The sequence below is a fragment of the Peromyscus maniculatus genome, chromosome 14 (genome assembly GCF_049852395.1).
Source record: "Peromyscus maniculatus bairdii isolate BWxNUB_F1_BW_parent chromosome 14, HU_Pman_BW_mat_3.1, whole genome shotgun sequence".
In the NCBI taxonomy this organism is placed as follows: domain Eukaryota; kingdom Metazoa; phylum Chordata; class Mammalia; order Rodentia; family Cricetidae; genus Peromyscus; species Peromyscus maniculatus.
The window spans coordinates 63,177,830-63,205,736 of NC_134865.1; the positions used below are offsets into that span (position 1 = coordinate 63,177,830).

Here is a 27,907-nt window from a genome sequence, read left to right on the forward strand (position 1 = left end):
CTCTGATAAAGGTTAAAAGAAAAGTGTCGGGATAAAAATACTTCAGGGCTAAAAAGCTCAGATCCAACCATAATAGAATACAAATCTGCATTTCCCAGTCAGTGTTGGGAATCCAAACAGGACTCTGCTCCATCTGCTTCCCATCTTCTCCAAAGTACCTTATTTTGATTAAGGAAAAGTTATTTTTTTTCCCTACTTTTCAACGCTCCAGAGAAAAGATACCATGTAAATCCAACATGTATTGAATTGATGGTCATTATCAGGGGCCCCTCAAGAGAAGGACTGCTCCTTAGATGAAGAGAAAATAAGTCATATTTCCATGGTTCCTATATGTGGTTTTTAATTAATTAATTAGTGTGTGTGTGTGTGTGTGTGTGTGTGTGTGTGTGTGTGTGTGTGTGTACACCCATGTGTCACTGTGTGCATCTAGCAGTCTGAGAGGGTGTTTGAGAATCAGTTCCTGCCTTCCCCATTGTTGAGGCAGGATCTCTCTTACTGTCTCTTTCCCTGCATAGTGTACTCGACACTAGCTGGTCCACAAGCTTCAGGTAGATTCCCCTGTCTCTACCTCTGATCCCACCACAGAAATGCTGCCAATGCAAATATGTGCCACCACTCCAGGACTTTATTTGGGTCCCAGAGATCAAATTCAGGGAGTCAAGCTTCTATGGGAAATGCTCTACCCCGGGCCATCTCTCTAGACCCTCACACCACGTTTTTAACCCAGCTCAATCTTTACTGTGCTTTCAAACTAAGGAAAACATATCTACCTTCTATAATAATTATCCTAACAGGGTTCAAAGATTGAAATAGCATAATCTCTCTAGAACTGTGTTTACAAAGCTCTAGGTTCTAGTTTAAATAATTTGTCATCCAAAACAACACTCATCTGCTTCATGCCCATGTACTGAAATTATCGGGTCTGACCTCAATTACCCCCATTGTTTTAGTGTAACTGAGTAATGTTATCGCAGCCAAGTTGGACCAATCCCATGCTGAGGACAAGCACTGAATCCAGCAGCAATTCCGTTGTTAGTTAGAAGTTTGTGAAAATCATGGCAAGTGGGTGAAAACTCATCGCCCTGTGGTTCCACTGACAGCCAAGCACCTTGTCATCACTCGGATGACAGATCAATGAGTATGAGTGCCCTTGCTCAAGAGAAGTTGAGCTGCTCTCAATCATAAGTTAAGTCCCATGTTCCTTCTCTGGACCTCTCTACTCTCTCTTTATCCAGTCTTCTAGAACTGAGTTGCTTCTCATGCAGTGTCTGCTTCTCTGAGAGGAATTTTTCTATGGCTGGATTCTAGGTACTCAGCCTCTATCTAGCAGGAAACATTCGGACCAAAAATAAAATAAAAAAAACTTTGACGTGTTAAGGACTTACCAAGACAGTAATCATTTTGAGCAGAGAAGTCAACACAAACAACGTGCTAATTAGCATCACACATGAGCTGATTAGAAGTAATTCACCACAGCTTGGAGCCACTGGGAAAAGATGACGGTAGAGAAGATTATAGGATTAAGAAGGCTGCTATTTCTCATGGCGTAAGTATTCGAACAGCTCGCAGGATATGCTCCAAGGCTGGCTGTCCCCTCTGCCTCCTACAGTCTTGAACGCTTTCTCACCTGTTACTGTCAATAAACAAGTGCCTTGATCCCTGTAACGAACAAGATTTCCACAGAGCCATCCAGTTTCCATTTAGACTAATGTAAGAGCTAGGCTGTGGATCCCTATCATTTTTCTAACAAGAGCCATGTGGGAAAAAAAAAATGGTTCCCCACACAAGTACTCCCATGTGAATGTCACAACATACCCAGGTGCCAACCCCACTTTCCCCTAAAGTAATTATGTAGGAATGAGATGAAATTCTATCTTGGAACTGAAATGGATCCTTGAACTCCTCAGAGAACGAAGCCCAGGAACCATGGCAAATTTACCCAGTACATCATACTCCTCTCTTTGACACTGATCACTTCTGTGGCTGAATAGAAACTGTCCTACCTGTGAGTTACCCAGAAATAGGGCTTTCATTTCTTGTCAAACAAGTCTTTACTGAATGGCCCCTGTGTGTCAAGAATGAATCCAGGGGCGGGAAAGATTGCTCAGTGCTTAAGAGCACCAACTGCTCTTGCAGAAGACCCAGGTTCAATTCCCAGCATCTACACAGATGCTCACAGCTATCTGTAATCTAGTTCCAGGGGATCTGAACCCCTCTTTTGACCTCTGCAGGCACTCCATGAACATGATATGCAGACACACATGCAGGAAAAACATTCAAACACATAAAATAAAAATAAAATAAGTTTCAAAAAAGAAAGTTTTAAAAAGTGAGTCCGAGCTGGGCAATGGTGGTACACAACTTTAATCCCAGCACTCAGGAGACAGACAGAGGGATCTCCGAGTTCAAGGCCAGCCTGGTCTACATAGCAAGTTCCAAGACAGCCAGAGCTGCAGAGAAACCTCGTCTTGAAAAGCAAAAACAAAAACAAAAAAAAAGTAAATCCAAGAAACTGAAAACACACACACACACACACACACACACACACACACACACACACACACACACAAACACCGCAATACTGATGCTGTCCATTAGATACTTTCCCCTAACTCATCTCTATCTTCATTTTTCCGGCCTCACTTTTCAGATTTTCAATTATTGAACTACGGAAACTTTGACAACTCTTCTCAAATTGAAATATGGAAAATTTGACAACTCTTTTCTAGGAAAACCTTAATTTCTTCACCAGGTTCAAAGAGGCAGAATCCATGCAAATAATGAAGCGTCCTTACACAGGCACAGTCCACAGCATCTGTTTTACTTTAGAAGGAACTATTAAGGCTTTTCTAAAAGCCCTTCCCAGTATTCACATTAGCAACCCTAACTTTTAGGAAATCTCTCATTTCGACACTTCTGACAAGTCCTCCTAAACTTTTGAACCTTCTTGGAATTCGTCTTCTATTATCAATCACACACAAAATAGTCATTTGTCTAGAATAGGTTCCCATCTGGCTTACCAAGATCTGTGACTGATTTATCCAAGTCAGTGTACACAGCACAGACTTGGGATAAGTTGGGATCAAGGAACCAGTTGAAGGAGACTGACATTCCCAGACACTGGCATGTGGCTAATGAGGTGAATAGAAGGCCATCCTTCCTGGATGTGAAAGCTTCTGGGTCTGTAACTCCCGCCCCACTTAGCTGCTTGGGGGACCTGGAAGGAGAAATCAGAACCCTAGATTCAAAGCTAAAAGAGGCAGCCCTGAAAAACCAGAGACTCTCAAGGTATGGGAGTCAGAGGCTCATGAGCCCAAACTTAGTCCTAGTGAGACCCTGTCTCGAGAACACCAACAGACTGAGCAGGGAAGAGTGGCAGGTTCATTTTTAAACCCCTTATCATCTTCAGAGGTTAAGTAGCCAAACGACCACACTGTCTTTCGAGAACGGGGCCTTCCGTCAGGCTGGTTCACCTCCGTTCACATTGGCTGTACCTCTCGCTACATTCTTTCTCCCGTTCTGGACTCTGGCTGCCTTCCCCAGTTTGAAGCCTTCTGCAACATTTCTGGTAAAGTGCGCTGCTTATCACCCAGTCTGCTCGTCCTCAGGGGTGTATTAAGTATCAGCTGAAAACACTACAAAATTGGACAAGTGATAATTTAGTTTTTAACAATAATTTCTGATGATTAAAGCAAGCCGGTTTTTGCTCTTGATGAAGAGGGGAAAAGAGAGGAGCTCAGCAGAGATTACTTGGCTTGGGGCAGCCCGGGAACAACCTAGAGTCTGTAGCTATATTGGCCCAAAACTATAGAAAGAGTTACAAGCCAGCATGGCCACTGTTCCCATCAGAGTTGTTATATTACAAAATTGTGCTCATCAAGAGCCTCTCTCCGGTTATTTTTTTTCCCAAGGTGGGTCTTACCCAATCCAGCTACTACCAAACAAAAGATCTTCATAAGCATAATGGGTTTATGATGGAATCAAACTGTGAACATGAGGGTGCTGTGACCCAAGCCTTATATGGCATTAACCCACTGGGAACACGTAACGATGTTTTAGCAGCTTACTCAGGTGTCTGAACCTATAGAAGACTGGTCTTTTCTATGTGAGGCTTCATAACAACCTCTGGTATAGACGGTATCTGGGATGCCCCCCAAGTCCCATGTATTAAAGTCTTGGTGTTCTCAACTTGGTGTTAGTGGGAAATAGTAGAACTTTTAAGATTAGTGAGGGGAAGTTGGGTCATTGGGGACATTCCTTTGAAGGGGATATGGTACCAGGCCCTTCTTTTTCCTCTGTTATTGGCTTCTCAGCCATGATGAGAAAAGCAGCTTCTTCTGCTTCATGCTCCTACGATGGTGAGCCATGGTACCCCAGACCCCAAAAGAACGCAATCAACTCATCTCCATGACTGTGAACAGATGCAATCCATTTCTCTTTTTGCACTGATTGTATCCATCATTTTGTTATAACACAGAGCTACTAAACACACTCCAGAAGCTGTGTACTCAGCCACTATTTAAAGAGGCCATGTGAGGGCCGTTCTTTGTAAAACGAGCTGCCATCAGGAAGGCCGATTTCCCCAAAGCCACCACATCATATGCTAAGTCTTCTTTTAGTCTTCATTATTTTTTTTCTTTAAACAGTCCTGTGTGTCACCCTCAAAGTTTGAAAGTATCAGTGTCACTATCTTGAAGGAAAGATGTATTTATTTGTTTGTTTGCTCATTCCCAATTCCCACCCAGGAAGTACTTAGGGAGCCCTGAAGTTAGCAGTGGGTACACAGCAGGAAATAAGGCACAGAACTTCCATTCTTGTTGAAGTAACATAACATTCCAGTAAGAAAATAAACTAGGTAATAACGGATTCTGGTAATATCAGGCGGAAATAGAGAGTAGAGGGCAACGTAGTACAGCTTTAGATGAATAGTCCCTGACCTCTATTTAAAAAAATAATTGAAAGGGCTCTAAACCGTATTCACATGTGTAAGACCTCATGTCATTGCTTGTAATCCTAGTACTTGTTTGTTAAATCTCTTAGCCTGCCCTGAGCGAGGAGGATGATAAAACTCTTCAGCACTGGAGGTGGATTGTTCTATTCCTACCCATGCGGCTCCAGCAAAGACACACCCGGATCCAATTAACTCGGGGGACCTTTCTTGATGAAAGCTCTAGAGAAAGGATTCTGACTGAAAGTCTTCAATTACTCTACTATTATTAGCCAGCATCCTTAAGCACGTGCCATCCTGTAGAGCAAAGCCGACTGATATAATAGAGGAAGGATTATCTATAATTAAGTAGACTTCCCCAAGCGTCTCCACTGTGCTTAGTTCACATCAAACCATGGTCACTCACTAGTGTAAATTGCCTACACTATGCTGTGAGTTAATGTAAATGCTTAAACTGGGATCATTTATAACAAAGACAGATATACTTCATTTCATTTTAGATAATTTTACTCTCAAAAAAAAAAAACCTATCAGGGGAGAGAAGGGCCAATTTCAAAATCCTTGGGTGCTTTTGTTCATTTGGAGGAAATTTTATTTCAAAAGCACTTTGTGACTTAAATTGCCTAAGAAATATTATCCAATCAAATGACCAATGTGTTGGAAAAAGGGAAAGATCCACATACCCATCACTTTTCACAAAAGGTATATGCTGTAATCTTATTGACATAAATATCCCTACACCAAAACTAGTGCTGTTGGATAAAATGCATGCCATTCGATTAAATCTGAATTTCAGATAAACAACAGATAAGTTGCATGGGAAATATTTACGCTTGAAAATTATTGAGTGCTTATCTGTAATTCGAATTAAACTGACATCGTGTATTTTAACTTACTAAATCTGGCCACTCTGCTCCAAGAAAAGAACTGAGTCTCTGGCCATCCCTACCACCCCCCACCACCCTTACCATCCCCATCCCACCTCTTAGTTAAGTTCCAGCTTCAAAGACATATGGGAATAATGGTCAATTTTGAAAAGCAAAATTTGAGCCAAAGTAGAAGAAAAATGATTGCCAAGAAATAGGCAATTTGGGCAACTTTGATAAAATGTAGAGATGCAAACTAGACCCTAAACATCATTAATTTTCAAAGATTCCTGCCACAATGAAACCTGGCATTCTGGTCACCTAGAATGGTGCTTAAGTCAGAAGAATGAAAAGTGTCTTCAAAATTAATATGACCTTGGTTACATTTTATTTTGGTATTTATTCTAATGTTATGTAATGGCTTAAGTTTGGCTAATTCATATTCTCTCTCTCTCTCTCTCTCTCTCTCTCTCTCTCTCTCTCTCTCTCTCTCTCTCTCTTATTCTGTCTAGTTACCTAAACAAGAATAAATTCCTGACAGCTATAGACAAAGATGCCTTTGGAGGAGTACACAGTGGACCAACCTTGCTGTGAGTAAGACAAATGAATGGCTGGTCGCTTTTTATTGTTTTTCTCTTTTACTTTTCTGGAATGAAGGAGGTGTGAAGAGAGGTGATTCCAACTGTCTTAGAATTTCTATTGCTATGAAGAGACACTATGACCACAGCAACTATTATAAAGGAAAACAGTTCGTTGAGGGCTGGAATAAAGTTCAGAGATTTAGTCCATTGGCATCATGGAGGGAAGCATGGAGGAGTACAGGCGGACATGGTGTTGAAGAGGTAGCTGAGAGTTCTATATCTGGATCTGAAGGCTGGAGAGAGAGAGAGAGAGAGAGAGAGAGAGAGAGAGAGAGAGAGAGAGACAGAGACAGAGACAGAGACAGAGACAGAGACAGAGACTGGGCCTGGCTAGAGTATCTGAAAACCTCAAAACCCAACCCCCCAGTGACAAGCCCACACCTACTTCAACAAGCCCACACCCCCTAATAGTGCCACTCCTTATGGGGGGTGGGGGGGGCATTTTCAATCAGACCACCACACCAACATTCAAGACAAGAGAAAGCTGTTGCATTGGGTAAAGGCTTCTGCCACTATTCCCCACTTGCCTAGAAGAAGTCTTTGAGACTCAGAAGCCCCCAAGTCCCAGGATTCCATCTGCCAACCTGGTCAGGCAACTTATAGGGGTTCTCTTTGTGGACTGGTGCTGTTTACAAAATCCTAAGATATGAGATTTACAAGTAAGTCTTTACAGAGAAATTGTACCCGAAGGCAACCATCTGGGGCCAGCCCAGAGGAGAAAAATATAAAGTATAGCCTGATTCCTACTTGAAGAACTTCTAGGGAAGATGGGATATAAGTGTTTCTCTTCTTTAATAGTTGGACAATGCACCTATTTGTGCAACTGTTCTAACTACACCTCCCACATGTGGTTGGTGATCATGTCCTATCAAGTCTACTTCCCTCAGGCTTCTTTATTAATGTCCCCTTCTTCATTCCCTTGGTTTAAGATCTCATCACTGACCATCTAATTAGTCCTTAATGGAGTGAAACACACAGTCCCCTAAAGATGCACAAGACAATCCTTTGGAAGCAAGAGGAAAGTATTTATTTCTAAAATTAGAAAACAATTAATTGTATTAACATGTATACAGATGACTATGGAAACTGATAGACAATAGGTGTATTCCAAGAGGAGAGTGGATGGTTGGCAGTCCTGAGCACTTTATACCTCCATCCTTTCACCTCCTACAATTTATTTCACCTTGGGAATGAATGCACCCAGTTAAGTAGGTAAGTGGCCCAGTTTTCTTAAGGTCTTCTGTACGCTATGGGAGTTTCTCCTGACTCACAGTGAAGTATAGACAGAAGAATGTGCTAGAGAGAACAACTGCAATTAGGAACCCACAGTGGGTGTGGTTGTCTGCACTAAGTCTGTACCACAGTGACCCATCAACTGTCGGGCTGGATGAGGGAGGGGCTCAGGGGCTCAGCCCTCCCAACTGAACATGGGTTAGAGGTAGAATCCTGAGGACAGAGAGTTACTTCCTTCAATTTTCTATGCACCAGCTAGCCCACTATATTCCAATGGATACCTCCAAACTAGTGACCATGTAGACAGCCCTAGTTAAGCACAGTTTGTCACAAAATGAATAAAACAGACATAAATCTGAAAAAGAGAGATGTAAGGAAAGGGGGAGGTTGGTGGGGATGGGGGGATGAGAATAAGTAGAATGCATTATGCACATGTATGACGTCTTGGAATAAGCTTAATTAATAAAAAATAAAATCAAATTAGGAGCAATGCTGGTCTAGTTTGGGAGGTGTTTTATAGAACTTTGGAGCACACAGGAAATTGAACAAGAGGTCCATTCAAACTAAGATATGTAAATAAGAAAGAGGCAAAGACAGAAGCAGCTCATTACAGCACAAAAAAGCTATAGTTGAAGAACAGTGAAATCCCAATCACAGAGTAACAACCCAAATCCTAGATATGGCTTTGATTAAATAGGTCCTGAAACTACTAGGCACGTTGAGTTATATGAGCTCAATGGGAAGTGTGGGGGGGTGAAGGGTCATAGAAAAGTGTTACATTCATGTTCTAGAGAAGAAAACCAGCCAACAAAATCCAAAACAAGTACATGGAGAAATGTAGACAGTTACAGAAGGAATAGCCATAGTTGAAAGTGATTGACTTAGAGGCCTTAGAAAGTGGACCAAAGATATGGATTAGAGAGAATCTGATATTCGGGTGACAAAGCTTGTAGTGTTTTCATTTACTGCTTAGAAAATGGGGGCACTGGAGAGATTGCTCTGAAGTTAAGAGTGCTTGCTGCACAAACATGGGAACCAGAGTTCAGACCACACCCTTGTCTAACTACTATAAGCAAGGGCACAGTAAGGGAATCACCAAGATGTCTGTCCATGATTTGGTGGAAAGGTTTCTATTGTAGGTATGAGAGAGAGAACATCCAGGGGCATCTGCAAGAGTCCAGAGCAGAGAGGAAAAGAAGCAGATTGGACAATACCAAGCCTATCTGTGAGAGAAGTGAGAATAGCAGAAGAGAGAGGGGGCGGGATGGAGGGATCCTTATCATTTAAAAAAGAGCAAGAAGTGAGTTGTAATCTAGAAAAGATAGTTTGGTGGAGGAGGAGAGGGGGAGGCGAGAAGGGCCAGGAGACCAGCAGGGCCTTTAAGATGTACAAGTGAATACAGACTGGAAGAGTATGGACCTTAGCATTGGCTTTGGTCTATGTCAATAGGGAGCAAGATGCCTAATCTGCCAGAGGAAGGAGAGATAGGCAAATAAATGGCTCTTTCCTGAAGACAGAAACCTATTTCAGGGTTCCTGAGGAATGCTGAAAGTATCCACCAGCAATCCTATAGTCTGCTGTGAGCTGAGCCAAGACTGTCATTTCTAGATGTATGCACTGCCCTTTGGAGTTTGAGACCCAACAATAACAATCCAGATATGATTCCATACAGACCTATAAACCAGCACTGAGGGAGGTAAAGACAAGAGCATCACTGTGCCCTACTGGTTTTCAGTGTAGGAGTTAAAAAAAAAAAAAGCTGGGAGCTCCAGATCCTGAGAGAGACCCTGCTTCAAAAGAACAAGGCAGAGTGAAAGAGGAAGACACATGAAGCCATCTTCTACTCTCTTGGCATACAGAGCTACATGTACCCATACATACCACACATAGATATACACATGTATACCCACATAAACCATACTTACGCAAATACATACCCACATTATACATACACAAAATTAAAAATAAATTAGGGGAAGAGAGATGACTCAGCAGTTAAGAGCACCTGTTGCTAGGACCTAAGTTCAATTCACAAGCACCCATCTGGTGGTTCAAAACAACTTGTAACTCCACTTCCAGGAGATCTGACACTCTCTTGTAACTTCTGAGGGTACCAGGCACACACATGTTGCACATACATAGATTCAGGCAAAACCCCTATACACATAAAACAAAATAAATAATTTAAATTTTTTTTTAATTAAAGAAATAGTACTAAATGAAAAAAATGGAATAAAAGGAGAAGCATTGTTGTGGAATAATCTTTCTGTGCACTGTGAAGAGTTGTCACTCGGATTGGTTTAATAAAAAGCTGAATGGCCAATAGATAGGCAGGATTTGGGGGGCAGAGAGGATTCTGGGGAAAAGGGTGGAAATGTGAAGAGTGCCCAGCCAAACAGAGAGGAAGCTGCATGAGCAGTACAGAGTAAAGGTAATAAAGCCAGGAGACAAAGAGTAGATTGATAGAAATGGGTTAATATACGTTATAAGAGCTAATTAGAAACTATTGGCCAAGCTTTTATTAATTAATAATAAGTCTCCATGTTGTGATTTGGGAGCTGGCAGGCACGATAGAGAAAGACTAGCTACAAAGTATGGAGAAGATTTTAAATACAGATAAAAGGGAGAAAGCAGGCAGAGAGAAGAATCCAGGCTGAACATGGCCAGCAGACTAAACCGGACCATGAGAGGAAAGAGGGGAAGGGAGAGCAGGAGAGAAGCCACCAACCAAAAGAGATGGCCTGGGCCAAGAGAGCAGAGCAGCCAAAATGGCTGAGTGATTTAGAGATCAAGGTTAAGGGAGAGGTTTAGGGTAGGGGGCAGAGTGTAAGGAGTGCGAGGAGGAGGCACAGGTACTGAGTAGTGCTGGGAGAGCTGGGGGGAGCCCCAGGTACCAAGTGAGACTTGTCCTGAGTCTGAGACCTAACAAATACCATGCATTATATTAACAATTTTTGTGTGTGTGTGTGGTTTTTCGAGACAGGGTTTCTCTGTGTAGCTTTGCGCCTTTCCTGGGACTCACTTGGTAGCCCAGGCTGGCCTCGAACTCACAGAGATCCACCCGGCTCTGCCTCCCGAGTGCTGGGATTAAAGGCGTGCACCACCACCGCCCGGCTTATTAACAAGAATTTTAATTGAATCAAATAAAATGTAAGAAGAAAGTTAATGAAATTGTCAGGAGGTGAAGGTTGAGTAATAAAGAAAAACGAGAAAACGAACATCATCCTCAAATACCAATCACGGATGTTCTCTTCAAATTGTGTATGCGTGACCTGGGACATCTCTTCTGACCTGCATCAAAACCTTCACTTTCTTTCCTACAATCACCCCCTAACTAGATGTGAAGGTCCTTTTCCCACAGGGAAAGACTATGCTTCACGGTTTTGTAATGCCCTCACCAAAGCAGGAATTAGCAAATATCCAATGAATATCAGATGCATTGTGTCAAATAGTCATGCCTTGGTTGCCATTTGGTATACACGCCCAACTTGAAAAATCCAAAGTGATGGGAATTCACAACACGCCCCCATGGTTGGGCATGGTTGCTCATGCTCTGCGGACCTAGACACTTCCACCTAGCCATTTCTGGGTCAAAACCTCTCGCGTGACCAGGACCCCATGGCTTTGCATGGTTGCGTAAAGCGCACAGCGCAACCATCTGATCTACGTGCATGCGTGGAATAGCCACATGGGCCTGTGTGCGCAGGCGCGGCCCAGCCTTTATAAGCCGGCGCCATGTTTCCAACTCCATCTTTACTCACCTGTGTTTTCTGTAGGCCTGTGCACATCTGTCTCTCTCCCTTATCTTAATAAAACTCTAATTAGTGGATTCTGTCGTGTTTCATGACATTTCCTGGCAGGGTAAGAGCACCGCTAAACAGCTAACACAAAGAAAAGGGAATGTGTGTTATGCATGTTTCTGCCTCATGGGGTGTCTTGGTGAAAGAGTAGCCAACCCCCACAGTCAACAAAGAAATCATTAAACCTACCCATGCAACGTCTTTTTTTTTTCAAGGTCATGTCTCCAAGACGAATATGATTCTACCAGGCACAATCTGAGATACCATCTAGTCTGCAGTCCTTACTATTTTCTTTTTCTAGGAAGGCTTTTTAATTTAGCTTGGGAACTTAATAACATTTTATTGACTGATTTCTGTCACAGAGGTAGTCAATCTCCCTTTCCATTTTTATACTTTCTATTTTTTGAACGCCTCGTTTCCTTCCCACTCTATTTTTGAAAGAGAAGCTCCTTGTGTTTATAATAGCAAAGAAAACAACACGGTGAAATGTAATGCTTTCCATAACAATCAGGGCTCTCCAGATTCTGAATTATGTAACTTGCCTTAACAGCACTCAGCATGCTGATGATAATTGCCATAATAGTCCCAATTACTATTATAAGTATCTCTTAAGAAGAGACAATCTTTGTGTTTATATGCTTGAGTTTGTATTACATTTATCAACAAAAATAAGCATTTGTTGCTGTCAGCTGTTTTCAAATTAGTCATTTGAAAAAGCCCAGGCATCGCACCGCCAACTTTCTTGGTTTACGTAGAATAAGTTTTTGTTTTCTTTGGCTCTTTATGATCATCCCAAGGTTATACTCTTAGCAGAAATTTTGTGGTGAAGTTCTTCCTAGCATGTCTGAAACCCACAGGTGTGTTAAATGCACAATTTTCTAGATAAGTCCTTTTTAAAAAAAATATTTTTTATTGAGGTATAATTTATATGCAACAACAAATCATTTTTAATTGTACAGTTTAGTTACTCTACCCTAGGTAAGCCTGGGAACATCTTTATCCCCTAGAACCTTCCTCATGCTACAAGCTCTTGTAAACAACCATGTATCTTTCGAATTCTCTAGCGTGAAAATCTAGGAGCAAAATTACCAGGCCACACGGAAGATATATGTTTAACTTTATTGCATAGACTGCCAAACTGTTTTATAAAATGGTTATCTCATTTTCTTTTTTAAGATGTATTTAATTTTTATGTGCATTGGTGTTTTGCCTGCATGTATGTCTGTGTGAGGGTGCCAGATCTCCTGGAACTGGAGTTACAGATGGTTGTGAGCTGCCGTGTGGGTTCTGAGACTTGAACTCCAGTCCTCTGGAAGAAGAGCCAGTGCTCTTAACTGCAGAGTCATGTCTCCAGCCCTGGTTGTTCATCTCATTTTCTATTCCCTATCAATCAGAGACGAGAGCCTCACCCCAGCCACCCTTTTTGTTTTTTCATTCTAACCAATCATGTGTTTGTGTGAATATATGTGTGTGTACTGATGGAGACTGAACGCAGGGCCTGCGTACACTAGACAAACAGTCTACCACTGAGCTATATCTCAAACCCTTGATTTTTTGAGACAGAGTTTCACTGGATAGCTTAGGCTGGCCTCAAATTCAAGCTCCTGCTGCCGGCTCCCAAATGCTGAGGTTTCAGAGATGTACCACCACACCTAGCATTACTGTCCATTTGTTTGGGTCTAGTTGTTACAGTGTGTATAAATGGTATCTTATTGTGAGCCAGTTTGTGTTTCCCTGAAATTAATGACGTTGATCATCTTTTAACATACTTGCTAGCATTTGCATATTTTCTTTTCAAACGAGTATGTTCAAATCTTGTGTCTTCTATTGGGCCTTTTGTAAAACGGTGGGAGAGAGGTCTTGGTGGGTGGAACCAGGGTGCCCCACAGCTGAAGAGGGAGACACGCCATGCAGACACAGTGGCTGGCAGCCAAAGTCACTTACACCATGCAGACATGGCACCCACGTGGAAAGTTTTACTAAGGGGAAAGAAAGAGAAAATAGGCAGGGTCTGAGGAGAGGAGGAGAAGAAGAGAAAGAGAAAGGGAAAAAGAAAGAAAGGGAAGGGAGGAGGTGCGCACTACCTCATGGCGAGAGAGGAAGGAAGAGAGAGAAGGGGCGGGGTTTTCTCTTAAAGAGGACTCTATGTAAGACATTCTGGGGCCGGGCGGGCCAGAGGCAGGTCTGAATGCTAACAGGGCCCTCTGTCTTTTATTGACTTGTGATCCTGGATAACATTTGGTCCTAAGAGAAGTCAGTTTTAGTTCTAACCACCGTCCCTCCGCCATCACTAGTTTATACTCTATTGTTTTCTTCCTTTCCTGAGGACGACTGGCTGGCCTAAGACTAGGTGGGAGTAGATGTTCATTCACTCACTTGTGTCTTGGGCATTTTGTTGAATGAAGAGATGAGACCTCTTCTTTTAGACAGGTTAAAACAAAATTTAAGAGACATGTAAATAAGTGACTATGAGCCGGGCGGTGGTGGCGCACGCCTTTAATCCCAGCACTCGGGAGGCAGAGCCAGGCGGATCTCTGTGAGTTCGAGGCCAGCCTGGGCTACCAAGTGAGCTCCAGGAAAGGCGCAAAGCTACACAGAGAAACCCTGTCTCGAAAAACCAAAAAAAAAAAAAAAAAAAAAAAAAAAAAAAAAAAAAAAAAAGTGACTATGACATAAATTTAACGTCAGAAGAACCATAAAGAGATCTTTAGAAAATCAAGATACTAGCTCTGGTTAGTGTGAATTAGCTAGGTTCAAAATACAGAGTTTAAAAGATCCATTGAGGCTGGGCGGTGGTGGCGCACGTCTTTAATCCCAGCACTCGGGATGCAGAGGCAGGCGGATCTTTGTGAGCTCGAGGCCAGCCTGGGCTACCAAGTGAGTCCCAGGAAAGGCGAAAAACTACACAGAGAAACCCTGTCTCGAAGAATCAAAAAAAAGAAAAAAAAAAAAGAGCCATTGAGATCATATTGTGGAGAACCTGATAGGATGAGGAAGAAGGGCTGACTGTAGGGTTGCTGTGAAAACATTAGTAGTAGCCAAAGAACTCCTTACAGAGGGAGGCCCTCTTCAACTAACCCACATGCCTTCTTTACTTTGCCTCTAACCCTGGCTTTATTAGTCCTAGGTACTTGGTTTGGCTCTTCTGGATCTCCTAGCTTCTTATAAGGACTTGTGCCTCCCTCAAAGAAAAGAATCTAGTTCCAAAAATCATATCAGCTTGGACCCTAGCTTTCTTCTGGGCTACTCAGAGAGCTCCTTGTAGCCGTTGTCTTGGAAAGGGGAACCTCCTAGGGATTCAAATTTAGAAGATGTTGATCTGACCAGTCGCTCTGCTTACTGACTTTGAAAGCATTGCAAACCCAAGACAAACAGATCTGTTGCAGCGCCAGCTCAGGAGCCAGGTTGCTAAGGAAACAGCTCAAGTACCTCATGCCTCTTAAGACACAGCCCTACCTTCATGGTTCCAGCAAAGGCATTGAAAGAGGTTCACAGAAGTCTTTTCAGAGCAAATATAGACAGTCATCCCTCCAGCACTGCGTGTATTGACTTCTAAGCAAGGGCAGCTTCAATCCTAGGAATCTTCAGATCAAAGGAGTGGTACCAGAAACTTAAGTTTTCTCCAAATCATTTATTAATGAGACCTCTTACTACTGTAGCTACAGAAATGGGGAAACATTTAATACTTAAAAATCACAGCAGTGTCTAATGCTTTTTAACAACTACTGAGATATCATTCTCAGAGCGGACACTAGCTAGTGGGCTTCCTTTTGGAAGGAGAGCGGTGACGGGGTTAGTGTGAAGATCCTCAGAGTCAGACAAATATTGTTTTTCTTCAATCAACTAAAAATACAACCAGTTATTATCCTTCAAAGGGGGGGTTGTTTTCTTGTTTGTTTTTATTTTAAATAAAGGAAAAAATCACTAAAATCATGAGAACCACTGCCCCCAATCTAGAGATTCATTCAGAATAAATGCTTTCATATATGCCAAATGCCAGTAGAATAATGTTTCATCTCTGAGAAAATAATTCAAAAAATCCATAAGCTCTCTTGCAGCACACAATTGCCACAGCTAGTTGTTCAGGTAAAGGGTGGCTTTGTGTTTGTCTTTTAGTAGGATAAAAGAACAATGGAACGTAAGAAGTTTGCTGAATGAACCTCAGGAAAATAACACTGGCAAAACATCCTGAATGTCAAAATGTCATGTAAATTCATGGTTTTTTAACTAGTCAACATTTGTTAGCCAAGATCCCTCCACAGTGATGAGCCTGACAAGTGAACAGTACAGTATGTCTTTCCTTTCCCTGGTTCTCATCTTTATAAAGAAATCTACTTTTTGTGAATGCCTATAAGACTCTGACAACCATGTCCACACAAATTTTATCTTGTATTTTCAATTTCAAAAACTTATGGCCTTTCTATCACCATTCATCTCATGTTTTGATGGTTTTATTAATATTGATTCAAGTATTTATGGTTAAAAGAACTGAGGATGTATAAGACTTTGTAGTAAAGGTAAAAAAAATCAAGTGTGTTACATTCTGCAACAACTTTTACTCATGATGCTCTAATTAACTAGACACTACTGGCAGCTGACTAGCTGATGGGAAAGGTTGGTCTATCTGGGAGTCTTTTGTTTTTCAACAAATAAGCCACAAACATAAGTTTACATGGAGATTTTAGTTCATAGACTTATGCACACAATTTGTCCCATGCAAACAGGGGTGAATACCAACTCCTTTGTCTCTCCTACAGTTCTGTTCCCACAGTAGTGGAAGGAAAGAGGAAGCTGTGGGCTTTCATGTGAGCACACTCTGACAGGACACAGAAATCCATCTTGTTAATTCAGTTCTGACTCAGAGTCCCTTTGTTCTCCTCTCCTTGTGGTAGAGCTCTTCTCTTGATTGATTCCAGTTTGTGAGAAATGTTTCATTGTAAGATCCATAACGCAACAGGAAACTCCATGAGATCTCCTGACATAAATTATGGTACCTGTGGGCTTTAACTGAATGTCTAATTGTAGTTAAGAAATTACCCTAAGAAAATCCAGGATGAAAAGTGATTCAATTTTTAAAAAAAATCAGAGTAAATAAGAAAATATACAGCTTCAAGTACATTAAAAGGACCTGAAGTTGTTCAGTTTGGCAATTTTCTTCAGACCAACACTCTTTTCCATCAACACTGTAGACAGGAGACTGTCTGGTTGAGCTCTACATTTGGCATCATTTGTATAAGCTTTTGCACAGTTCACATGCTCAGCAGAGTGGTGGCTAAAAGTAAAAGATGGCAGGTTGAGCCTATGCTTTTCTTTTCTCTTCTTCTTTGGAGCCTCCTTTAAAAGATGATAAAAGAAATTTTAAGATATATAAATCTACAAGGGCAAAGAAGATGAGTAAGAGCATATCCAGGGTCTGGAGAATCTTGAACGGCGGGGGAGAAAGAGAGCAAAATGCAGAGATCTCACAGGGAAAGATAGCCAGAGACGACTGTCTCCCTCTGCACAGAACCTCTGTAGTACAGGGTTTAGAGGTGATCTGTGTGGCCTGTGTCAAGAGAGAACACGGAACTAAATGAAGGACTGGCTGAATGTGTCTATCTGGTAACATTGACCCTCTGGATTAGTTACTTTCCCTATTGCTGAGATAAAATACACTGAGAAGCAACGGAAGGGAGAAAGGGCTTAATATCTTGGCTCATGGTTCAAGGGCACAGTCCTTCATGGCAGGGAAGGCATGGTGGCCGGCTGATCACACTGCATCGGTAGTCAGGAAGCAGACAGAGATGAGTATATGTGCTCAGCTAGCTTTCTCCTTTTTATTTAGTCTGGGATCCCATCCCGTGGCATGATAGGTTTTCTCACGTTTAGGGTACGATTTCTCATTTCATTTAACCCAAACTCAATAATGCCTCACAAGCACACATGCCCAGGGGCTCATCTCCTCAGTGGCTTTAGATTCTGTCATGTTGGCAGTCAATACTTACCATCATCCTCCCTAACACACTCATGCAAAATGCTAGCATCATAATATCTCCTTACGAGGATTTCAGGACTTTAGATGTCAAATCTCTTTTGTGAAGAAGTTAGGATACACTGAAACAAGAAGGCACCAAAACCTGACATTTTATAAATACAATACTTCCATTAATTCTCTGGCAGTTGACTACACACATAGAATATATTTTTAATATATTCATTCCCCACTTCTCCCCCTGACTCTTCCCAGAAACACTCCCTGCCTCCCTCCAAACTTCAAGTCCTTTTGTTTTTTAAAATAATCCAGTGAGTCCAATTTGTGCTGCCAAAATATTTGTGCATGTGGGCCATTTGCTGGAGCGTGGAGACCTACCAGAGGCCCACACCCTTAAAGAGAATTGATTCTCCCTCACCCAAAAGCCACCAAGTATCAGTAGGTCATCAGCAGGGGTAGGGGCTCATGAGCCCCTCTCCCCTCCATGTTGGAATGTAACTTGACATTTTAGAGTCCAATAACATAATTGCTCACCTTTCTTTACAATTGCCCTAAACAAAATCAGTCAGCGGCAACGCTCACTCTTCAGTGTTAATGAGTAACCAAGGATCACCAGGTAAAGAATACTTCTAACATGAGGGATCAAAACCCGGGGAAACAAAGGGGAAAGTGAGCCTGAAGAACCAGACATTGCAGAGAAAAGCAAGGAACTTCTCACAAAGCAATAATTAGTGACCCACACCTATAACAATGATGACAGCTAGTATTTACTGAGGTCACACTGGCAGCTGCTGCTAAGTGACTATTAGTAAATGAGGAAGCCAGGATTCGAACATGAATTTCAAACTCATCCTCTATATTTGTTTATTCGCCTTGCTAAAAATCCAGTGTGATTTTGTCCACGTTCATGAACATTGTGCTGGGTTTCCCAGTTTACCCTGATACCAGAAAAACAAAAGAACAAGAAAGGCTCAAAAATGTTCTCTTGCACTTGACAAACCCTATTTAGAGCCTTCAGTCTAAGTATCAAAAGGACTGCTCTAGACAGGACAGGGTACCAGCTCTCATGAAGCAAAAGTTAGAAATTCAGTACAAGAGATGGGCAATACAGTGAAGGAAGTCTACCAGAAGACTAAAGAGCAAGAGGAGAAAATTACAACTAAAGATGAACATGTGTCTGAGGAATACAAGATGTTTTTTTCCACTTCCTGGGAATTCCAGAAAGGAGGAAGAGAAAATGGGAAAAATGAGTCGTACCAAGAATAATACAAGAAAAGTTCCCAGAGATGAACATTTCCTAAAGGTCTAGACTGAGCAGGATCCAAATCCCTGTGCCCAGGAGAAAAAGTGGTCAAAAGATTCACAGCATGGCACAGCTTCATGAAATCTCACACTCAGGATAAAGAGAAGGTTCTAAGGACTTCCAGGGCAGGTTAGACAGTCAGCTGTAGAGTGTATAAGCTTGAGTTTAATCACCATCAAGTACATATAGGCAGACACACACACACACACACACACACACACACACACACACATAGAGGGGAAAGAAAGAGTCGGCTAAACAGACAGGCAGACACAGAGAAACAGAGACAGACAGAGAAAAAGAAGAGGGGAGACAGAGAGCCAGAGACAGAGAGAGAAAGAGTTAAAGTTAGTCCAACTAATAGGAACTTGAGTGACATTTTATTTATGGAAAGCACCAGTGGGGTTAGAATATAATAAGACAAATTTTGAAAGAATGATTTCTAAGAAAAGGTTGCAATGCAAAATGCTATAGCCAGGCAAAGCACTAATCCAAGCATGCTGAAAGTCTCTTTCTAGATGGCCTTTCTAAGAGATTGTTTCAAAGTACAGTCTGATCTGACTGAGGGAGAGGATCAAAATAAGTGACAGAATCTAGGAACAATTTCCCTGTGGAGGGAAGGGAGAACACGCTTCTGAGCAGCCTGAATTTCCTTGAAGGAACCATGGCTTTCACGCTGCTGGAGCAATTTGATGAGATTATGTTTTAGGCAGAGCATTCTATTCTGTGTTAAGGTGGGATCGTTAGATTTCTGGGAGACCTTTGCGCCTTTCTTGCAAAGCTCAGATGAAATGTAATTGAGACCTAAACTATGGTGGCAGGAAGGATTACAAGTATGTGGGCACATGAACAATAGGGATGTTATCTGACAGCTCGGGGGGGGGGGGGGGGGGAGGGCACAATTTTATTTTACTATAGATATTTATGGCATGAACGTAGAACAAAGGCAAAGGAGACCACGTGAAAGAACATGGGAGCTTCAAACCCTGGAAGCTGCTACAGAAAAAGCAGGAAAGATTTTTCTTTGATACCCATAGGAAGGAAGGGAGGATTCGTTCCAGTTGTTTCAAGTGAAGATAATGTGCAGTGTCACCAGGGAAACCAAGAGGAGATGCTACCTTTGCTTCTGATAACATCCCAAGTGTCTGTTGAGAACTTCAGATCTCTGCAAGACAGAGTCAATTTAAAAACAGATGAGGAAAAGAACAACAAAAGTCACTCGGCTCCTGCTGCTTGACCCTGTTTGTGTGAAGCCATGTGGATGAGATAACGTGCTTCCGGAATAGTCACGCCGGAATGCCTGAAGCGCAGCAGGTGCAATGGATACTTCGAGCTATGTCAAGTGGCCTGACACCCCTGAGACCAAAGTTGGAGACATTGTCTAGGACCAGATCTGCAAGGCCTTGAAGGAGGAGTGAATAGGACATTGGGGAGTCACTGGGGAGTTGGGCAGGAGAGGGACATTACTCAGTTCTCAACCCTGTTCTCGGTGGTGTCTGAAAAACAGATTGAAAGGGAAAAAAACAGTAAACATAAAAGCTACTGCAGCAAAAGAGGATACTAGCTAGAGGGAGAAAGCTAAAGTGAAGAGATGTGATATACCAATAGGCCAATTTACTCTTTTTCTTGGGACATTTTTTTTGGGAGGGTGGGGAGCGGTTGTCCTTTTTCTTCACATGTCTCATTTGTCCAGCGGTCTTCAGATTCCTTAGCTGGATTTGAACATAGCCGTTGCTGATATCTAAGAGGAATTATGGCACCCAATAAGACTATCAAAATCCAGACTGATCAAATCCCTTATATAAAATGGCATTGTATTTGCATATATTCTGTGGATGTACTCCCTTATATTTTAAATAATCTGTAAATTGCTTATAGGTACCTTATGCAAAGTAAATGTTCTGCTAATATCACCATATTTTATTGGGGGAGTGGTGATGAGAAAAACTCCATATATCCTCAGTGCAGATGCAACTTATCTTTTTTAAAGTTTTCAGTGTGGAGTTGATTAAATCCAGGGATTTAGAGCCCAGAGGTACAAATTGCTGGATGTGCATGGATTTGAGATCTTTTGAAGTTTATCCCACAGCTCTTTGCTATGTTAAATATTGAAGTTCAGCATACTGGAGTTACTCCAAGATTGAGCAGCTGAGCTATAGGAGTACTGATTGTTGTGACAGATAAAAATGGAGGATAAAGAGGAGGGGGTGGCAGTAGGTAGCCACAGATTACTGCCACTCCTCAGTTTTGACTCTATTAAACTAGAGATGTCTGTGAAGCAGGCAGGTAAGATGTCAAGTGAGCAGTTACACAGACTAGTTAAGCTCCAGGCTGGAGTTGTATTGACTGGATCCTTTGCTTTGGGTTTGAGTTCAGATAAACTCAAAGTTGAAGATAGAAGGAAATGAAGATTTATTGAGCTCCACTTAATTCCAAACACACATCACACCACAGATGTCTCTCAGGTGTATAATCATGCTCCAACACTGACCTTGTCCAGGCCTACTGTTAGAGTTACTATATGCTATGAAGAACTATCATGACCAAAAGCAAGCTGGGGAAGAAACGATTTCTTTGGCTGATGCTCCCATATCACGGTTCATCATTGAAGAAAGTCAAGACAGGAAGTCAAACAGGGTAGGAAACTAGAGGCAGGAGCTGATGCAGAGGCCATGGAAGGGTGCTGCTTACTGGCTTGTTCCACATGTCTTGCTCAGCCTGCTTTCTTAGAGAATTCTCAGGATCACCAGGCCAGAGATGGCACCACCCAGAGTGCAAAACCAAGTTATAAAAACAAACAAAAAAATCACACACACACACACACACACACACACACACACACACACACACACACACACCTCATAATATTTTAAGCAAGTTTACAATTTTTGTGTTGGGCCACATTCACATCCTATACCAGTCACACTTCCCTGGAAGAGAGCAAGACGGGGAAAATGAGCTAAAAACTGCTATCTTCCTTCAATATCACAGACAGAGCGACGGATGAACCACAGGGTAGAGACGCCTAAGTTGCTTCAAGAGAAACTGGAGTTGAGATGGCCTGACCTAGAAGACAGCCGGGGGCAGGGGATTGGAGGAGGAGTGAGTGAGTGAGGGGCATCCAAAGGACAGGAGAGGCCGCACTTCACAGCTGTGCTAGAGGCTCTTTCTCCTCCCTCCCCTCTTTCCCCAGCTGCAGCTTTATTTGTGCCAATTTCCCAAACATCTTTCTCTAGTGTTAATCACCTGGGGAGCGTTCAGGGACAAGTGCCAAAGTTCGTTCTCGTTGATAGGCAAGGCTAGCCAACACAGAACTGTAGAATTTTAAGTAAAAAAAACAAACCCCCAAAATTAGTGTGACACCTTCTCTCACGACAATCATAGTTCTATGGTGAAAACAAGGGTAATATATGAGCTTTATATTTGTTTAAAAAAAAAAGAAGAAGGGTATGAAGTTCTGGCACCCTGGAACCTTGATAATATAACCCCAGTTAAATCTGGTTGTAATGAAAGAAGTTGGCAACACTAGATTTCACTTGCTAAGCAGACACTACTAATTGTTTTTTTCTTTTTGTTTTTTTTGTAAATTTTTTATTTTTCGAGATTATAATATAGTTACATTATCCCCCCCCCTTCCCTTTTCTCCTTGCAAGCTCTCCCGTATGCCCTTCCTTCCTCTCTTTCAAATTCATGGCCTCTATTTTTCACTAAGTATTGTTACACACATATATGCACATGTATGTACCTATATATTTCTAAATACGTAAATGTAACCTGCTCAGTCTGTATAACGTTATTCATATGTACATTTTGTTGGCTGGCCATTGGGTATTAGATAACTAGTTGGTATGTGCTCCCCTGGGGAAGACTGTGTCTCCCACTCTCAGGGTTCCCTAGTTGCCTGTGGTTTCTTTCTGCAGGGCTGAGGCCTTGTGGTTCCCCTCCCCCCAAATCCACTTCAGCACGTCTATTGTTATTGTCTTTGTTCAGCTCATGATTAGGAAGTCAAGCTGGTGAGACTTTATGGGTGTAGCTTCTGATATTCCTAGGAGATGAAAACTTCCTGTTCCTCTCATTTACAGTCTTTCTGCCCCCTCTTCTGCAGTGAGCCCTGAGCCTTGGGTTTAGGAATTGTGTTGTAGATGTATACGTTGGGACTGGGCCCCACACCTCTGTACTTTGACTGGTTGTGGTTTTCTGTGCTGGTCTCCATCTGCTGCAAAGAGAGGATTCCTTAATGAGAGGTGAGGACTGCACTTATCTGTGGGTAGAGGACAAATATTTAGAATGTAGTTAGGGATATGCTGGCTTGGTAAAATGGCATTGTAGATTCTCCTCCAAGGTCCATGACTTCACTAGTCCTGCTAGTTGGCTGCGTTTCCAGTAGCAAGCACAGTTTCCATCTTGTTAAGTCAGTCTTAAGTTCTATTAGAGAGTTATTGGTTACCACCTCGGTATGTGGACAGGGTTTCTCGTAGTCCAGGCTAGTTTGAACTCACTGTGTAGCCAAGGATAATGACCTTGAACTCCTGGTTCACCTGCCTCTGCGTTCCAAGTACTGAGATTACAGACATATGGTACCGTGCCAGGCTTATATTAATTTTTTTTTTTTTTTTTGAGACAAGGCCTCACTATGTAGTCTTGGATGTCCTGAAACCTGCTCTGTAGACCAGGCTGGCCTAGAACTCTGAGAGATCCACCTGCTTCTGCCTCCCATGTGCTATGTATGATTAAAGGCATACACCATCACACCCAACTTATATTAAATAGAAAAGCCTTGGATAGGGAACACATAGTGACTATTTTAACTGATGAAATAAAGAGATGAGAGATGATAGTTTAAATATTCATTGCTTTATTCAAGCTATTTTTCAGTGCAAGAAAAATCATGAACAAAACAGACAGTCCCTTTGGGACTAGAGAAGAGAAAATTGCTACTTAAAAGCCAAAAACCATTCTACTTTAATAACCAACATTCCTATGCATCTCCTAGCCCCACCACATCTCCCTCCCACAGTTTGCAGAAGTAATGTTAGACTATTAATAAAATAATTAGCTTTTTAAAAATAGGAATTATATTTATAGTCTTCTAAAAAAGAAACTGTGTTGCGGAGGGTTCTCTTAGCCATGGCTCATTATGTAACTCTTGAATTCTTAAGTTCTGCATTTAATGGAGAGTATTTTCATAATGTTGATGCTAATCCCAACAAAGGAGTAGTTTATGTGACTCCAGACATGAGCCCCCCCAACGCAAACCTCACCCCCAGAAAGTGACAACAGTTTGGTTGCCATTGACCTTGTCTGATTTTTTTTTTTCCCGGAGATCTTTTAATAGTTGTATGATGTCGTTTTACAAGATAGCACTCATATCCCTCTCTGATCCCAAGAGTTTACAGAGAGAATCAAATGTTTATGGATTTGTGTTGATTAAATGCAAGACTTCCATGCAATAAAGATAGTAGTTCTAGGCGGGTAAGATGCTGGCTCACTGGGTAAAAAGCACTTGTCACGTAAGGCTAAAGATCTGAGTTCAATCCCCAGAACCCGTGTAAAGATGAAAAGAGAGAGCTAACTCCATAAATGTGCCCTCTAACTTCCGTATGCATACCAGGGTATGTGTACACACACACACACACACACACAGACATACATAATATACATATGCACAACAATGACTTATTAAAACTTTGAAAAACAGCAGTTCCTTATATCCTGGACTTAGAAACTCATATCCACTGTGAACCAGTAGACACAGGTAATGAATTCAGATTGCACAGTCAGTAGCAGAAAGGAACTCGTTGTCTCGCGGTTAATCTTGGGACTGTTTGTTTGGGGGATTTGGTGGGGGGGGTGGCAAAGACAAGAAGGCCCTGGCTGTTCATTGCCTGTCTGTGTTGTGTTGTTCTCTGACTCCCAGAGATGTGTCTTCCACCAGCGTCACTGCCCTTCCCTCCAAAGGCCTGGAGCACCTGAAAGAACTGATCGCCAAGGACACGTGGACTCTCAAGAAGCTCCCGCTGTCTCTGAGTCTCCTCCACCTCACGCGGGCTGACCTCTCTTATCCAAGCCACTGCTGTGCCTTCAAGAACCAGAAGAAAATCCGGGGGTAAGGTAGCAGCGCTCTGGAATACGCAAGGAGAGGCCAGGAGGGCAGATGGATTCATTTTTAGGTTTGGAAAAGATCAGGATTGAAAATCCCAGGAGGGAAAGAACTGGAAACATCCCTATGAGCAGGAAATCCATGGGCCTGATGGTGGCTGTGAGAGCAAAATGGCTGCAGACAAGAAATAAGGCCAACATTGTTGGACTGTGGTAGGGAAGGGGAGACAATAGGAAATGATGTCATGGAGACAGGGCTCACTATGAAGCGAACTTGTCCGGTGTGCACAGACAGTGAAGCAGGGTCAGTTTGTATCCCAAGCCTATATCAGCTTCTAGCTGTGTTATCTCAGCCTACTTACTCAACTACTCTGAGCTTCTAAGGATTGAGATCATCATGTCATCATCCCTAGGGGTTTTGAGAAGATAAAGACGCTTACTGGAAAACACCAGGAGCTGAATATCTGTAATGTAACAAGTAAAAAGTATTAACTATGACATGGATTATTTCAATATCTGGGTATTTGCGGGAGTGCCAAGGAGAGATGCTCCTTCACACTTTACACGCCAAGCTGCCTCAGGCTCTTGCTCTGACCTACTTCCTCTCTTGTGTCTTGTGCCACCTCCTGATCTAACTCTGCCCTTCGTTTCTCTATTTCCGTCTCCTTTAGTTTCCACACAAGTATCTACTAGGTGACTTTCCACACTCATCATTTTAACCAGAAATATATATATATATATATATATATATATATATATATATATATATATATATATATATCAGGACCTGGTCACAGAGGCAGATGCAAAGAGGAAGGTTGAAGAGCTAGGCAAAGGGGACCATCATGGCCCTCATAACTGCAGGGGCACAGGGTGTTGGTCTCAGGAGCTACACTAACACTACAAGACACTGGAGGGAAAGGACTGGGTGAATGCATGGTTAGAGTGGACCTCGCTGGCAGATATAGCTCTGGCAATGTAGTAAAACTGTAAATCCTTCCAGTCTCAGCTACAGCATAACCCCTGCACTAAGGCCTGGGGACCACAGAGGAAGAAGGGATGGAAAGATATGAGACAGAGGAACAGAGTCTGCTATGAGATTGTGTCTCCTACGAGTGTCAGAGCTACACCCATGGAGTCTCACCAACACAACTCCTAAACACGAGCTGAACAAGGACAACAATAGACATGCATGCTGTTGCTGGTGCAAGGAAAGCCCATAGGCCTCGACCCTACACAAAGAACAATGGGCAACTCAGGAATGCTGGGAGTAGGAGAAATAGTCTTCCCAGGGAAGAGCACACCAGTTCGTCATCCAATACCAAATGGTCAGCCCTGAAACCGTATACATACAGATAACGCGATACAGACTGAACAGGTTGTATTTATGTATTTAGGAATACACACACACACACACAATAACTACAATTAACAAAGAAAGTCATGAATTTGAAAGAGAGCAAGGAGGGGTATATGGGAGGGTTCAGAAGGAGGACATAGGAAGAGGAAATTGTGTGATTATACTATAATATAAAAAAATATAAAAAATAAATTGAAAAAGTAAGTCTTATTTCTATGACTATACCTGCGTGCTGTGGCCATTTATTCATTTGTTGGCAAATATTTAATGGGCATCACCTATGTGCCTGGCATTGTCCTAGCCACAGCAGGAAGTACAAGGAAGCTTCATGCATAGAGCTTCTCATCTACTGAAGGAAGTCAATAAACAAAGAAGGAAATGTCAGTTACCGCTGTGAAGGGATGAAACACCAGGGTGGGGTGGTTTATTTAAGGAGATCAGGAAAGACTCCTATGAAAAGAGGATGTTTAAAACTGAATAGTAATTAGAGGAGGCCATGAATTTCTAGGCGAAGGGAGTGTGGAGTCCTGGACTCGGAACAGGAATAGTGTTAACCGCAATCACAAACACATAGATGGCACAGCCCATGTCCCCAGTATCACTGTAACAGCTTGGAAAAGATATTCATCGGTTCATTCAGTGCTCTCTTTCCATTCACAAATGAACAAGTCTCACAGATCTGCCCAACGGGGCGCACCTAGTAAGTAAAGGAGCCATGTTGTAAGTGGGCTCCAATGTCCGTGCTTTTCCATCGTGACTCTTCTCCAAGTGGCTCAAGATGACAAGAAAGAAGGCCACTGTCGCTGGTCACAATAGGAGAGGTGAGGTCGTATAAACGGATGCATCGGAGAGTGGCAGAGATGGCACAGAGAGGTGCTTGCTGCCCAGTCTGGTGGCCCGAGTCCCCTCCCTAACACCCACATGGTGGAAAAAGAAAAATGACTCCCGCAGGTTGTCCTTCTGAAGAAAAGAAAATGAAAAATAATAAACTAGTGTCACAGAGGATTGACCAATGTTTGCTTAGAAAATATGGATTTACACAGAAGTAGAATTTACCTGAAGAAGTATTGCCTCCGACACAACCCTAAGACAAATCGCATAGTAACCAAACTTAGGAAGTGTAAGATAAGGAAGGCAGAGTTGTACTAGTGAAATAAATTAGGATGTTTCTATGGAACTCCCTCATAAGGAGCTATTCTTCTCATCAGCGAAAGCAAAGAGAAAATGGCCTTGGCCGCCAGCTGTTCAGACAGCAAAGCTGGTTTGACAGAGAACTCTATCTGTGTTGCTCAGCGTAATCTAAAGATAACCAAAACCTGCAGCTTCATTTTGTTTCTATAAAACCCACCTAATTGCTCAGAAAATATAGCTGGGGATGGGAGCTTAAAAAGCCACCTGCAGGGGCTGGAGAGATAGCTCAGAGGTTAAGAGCACTGGCAGCTCTTCCAGAGGTCCTGTGTTCAATTCCCAGCAAACACATGGTGGCTCACAACTACCTGTAAAGAGATCTGGTGCCCTCTTCTGGTGTGCAGGAATATGTATAGACAGAACACTGTAGACATAACAAAGAAATCTTTTTTTAAAAGCCACTAGCAAATGAAAGCATATGTAAGGTTACCATGTTAGAGTTCAAGCCTTCAAGCTGTAGAGGATTTCTGTCCGTGGCTGGGATCCTATGGGCTTAGC

At 42.3% G+C, this 27,907-nt stretch overlaps 1 protein-coding gene across 1 annotated transcript in view; it reads left to right on the forward strand.

Annotated features, from left to right (window-relative positions):
• Tshr (thyroid stimulating hormone receptor) overlaps positions 1–27,907 on the forward strand; it is a 138,368-nt gene that overhangs the window by 106,118 nt on the left and 4,343 nt on the right. The window contains exons 8-9 of the mRNA XM_006987273.4: positions 6,327–6,404; positions 24,680–24,868. Coding sequence (XP_006987335.1) covers positions 6,327–6,404; positions 24,680–24,868 — 267 coding nt within the window. The remainder of the gene's footprint in view (positions 1–6,326; positions 6,405–24,679; positions 24,869–27,907) is intronic.